General features: G+C 36.0%; 1 protein-coding gene across 1 annotated transcript; it reads left to right on the top strand.

The window, feature by feature from the left end:
• Positions 1–422: 422 nt before the first annotated feature.
• On the top strand, positions 423–1,280 carry LOC110097471 (transcription factor MYBS1-like; the record flags this gene model as incomplete). The annotated part of the gene is made up of 1 exon (XM_020823844.2): positions 423–1,280. A coding segment is annotated over one exon (528 nt), but the record flags the coding sequence as incomplete, so codon positions are not given.
• Positions 1,281–1,443: the final 163 nt, after the last annotated feature.

Here is a 1,443-nt window from a genome sequence, read left to right on the forward strand (position 1 = left end):
ATTGTTTGATTGTGGAGAATTAATCCATAATTCCTTTATTGCTACTTAATGACTACACCCCTCTTGTTATAAAGAAAAAAAAAGTTAATTGAAAATACAACAAAATCTTTAAAGTACCTTTAATAAATAATTCACAAATTTTGATCTCTCTTAGAGGAGAGATTATTCTTTGCGGACACCGGACGGTCGGTGACGGAGAGAACCGTCCGATTTTCTTTCTGTCTGCAGTCAAAGCACAGTTACTGTAGCAGTTGCGTGTTGATTACGCTTTTACTGTGGACAGGATATCCACACATAATAAAAAGTCCTCTTAGAAACTCCACAATTAAATTTGCATACCAATTGTCTTCGTAGGGAAAAATTAAACTTACAACTTAGTAATTCTAAACATAATTGACATGGTCACATGTTTAAAACACTAATTTATCTTCCATTTTTTTATCATTTTGATTTTTCCAAACAGAAACCTTCCTTATGATTGTCAATCAAACATAACATCTCTTATTGACAGATTGTTTCTACTCGGCCTTGAGAAGTTTGGCAAAGGTGATTGGAGAAGCATATCGAGGAATTTTGTCGTGTCGAGAACCCCTACTCAAGTTGCAAGCCATGCCCAGAAGTATTTCATCCGCCTAAATTCAATTAATAGAGATCGACGCAGATCAAGCATCCATGACATTACAAATGTAAATGGTGGCGACGCACCTACGTCGCAAGGGCCTATCACTGGTCAGGGCATTGTGAATTCTGCACCAGCTGTAGGATCCTTCATTAATCAGCCCCCACAGCCAAATATTCCTGCTATGGGAATATATGGAACACCTATGGGACATCCAGTTCCAGGTCATATGGTTTCTGCTGCCGTTGGTACTCCTGTCATGATTCCTCCTGGGCATGCTCCTTATGTTATGCCAGTTGCTTATCCAATTCCTCCAACAATGCATCAATAGCATTAAATTCTACTGATTTCATCCTCAAAGCAGAAGGCTCAAAGGAAGAAGATGAAACTTTGGAGCTGCAGCAGTACTTGATGAGTGCTGGTAAGTTAACATATCTATGGCTGGGTTACATTTCATTCATTTTGAAGCCGTTTAGCCTACGTTGCAGCCAGCACTATGAGTTCAATTTGATATTCACATCTGGCTTTGCTTAGATGTAATATATATTCTTGTTTGTTTGTCTGAACTATAGGGATTTTTATTGTAAATAGTATTATTTGATCCATTTTGTGCTCATTATGGAACTTTAATAATTAAACAATGCTTGTTATTTTGATATGATATCTTACATATTAGAGGAGTTTTCCAACATATAAATAAGCTTTTTTTTTTTCCTTTTCTTTTGTGAAATATATCACATAGATGGAGATGGTTTAAAAAATATGTTGATTTGAATAGGTGTAAAAGATTTTCCTTCTGATCATTACAGTTGAAATAGAAAGAG

This window comes from Dendrobium catenatum, unplaced genomic scaffold (genome assembly GCF_001605985.2).
Source record: "Dendrobium catenatum unplaced genomic scaffold, ASM160598v2 original_scaffold_101116, whole genome shotgun sequence".
NCBI lineage: Eukaryota > Viridiplantae > Streptophyta > Magnoliopsida > Asparagales > Orchidaceae > Dendrobium > Dendrobium catenatum.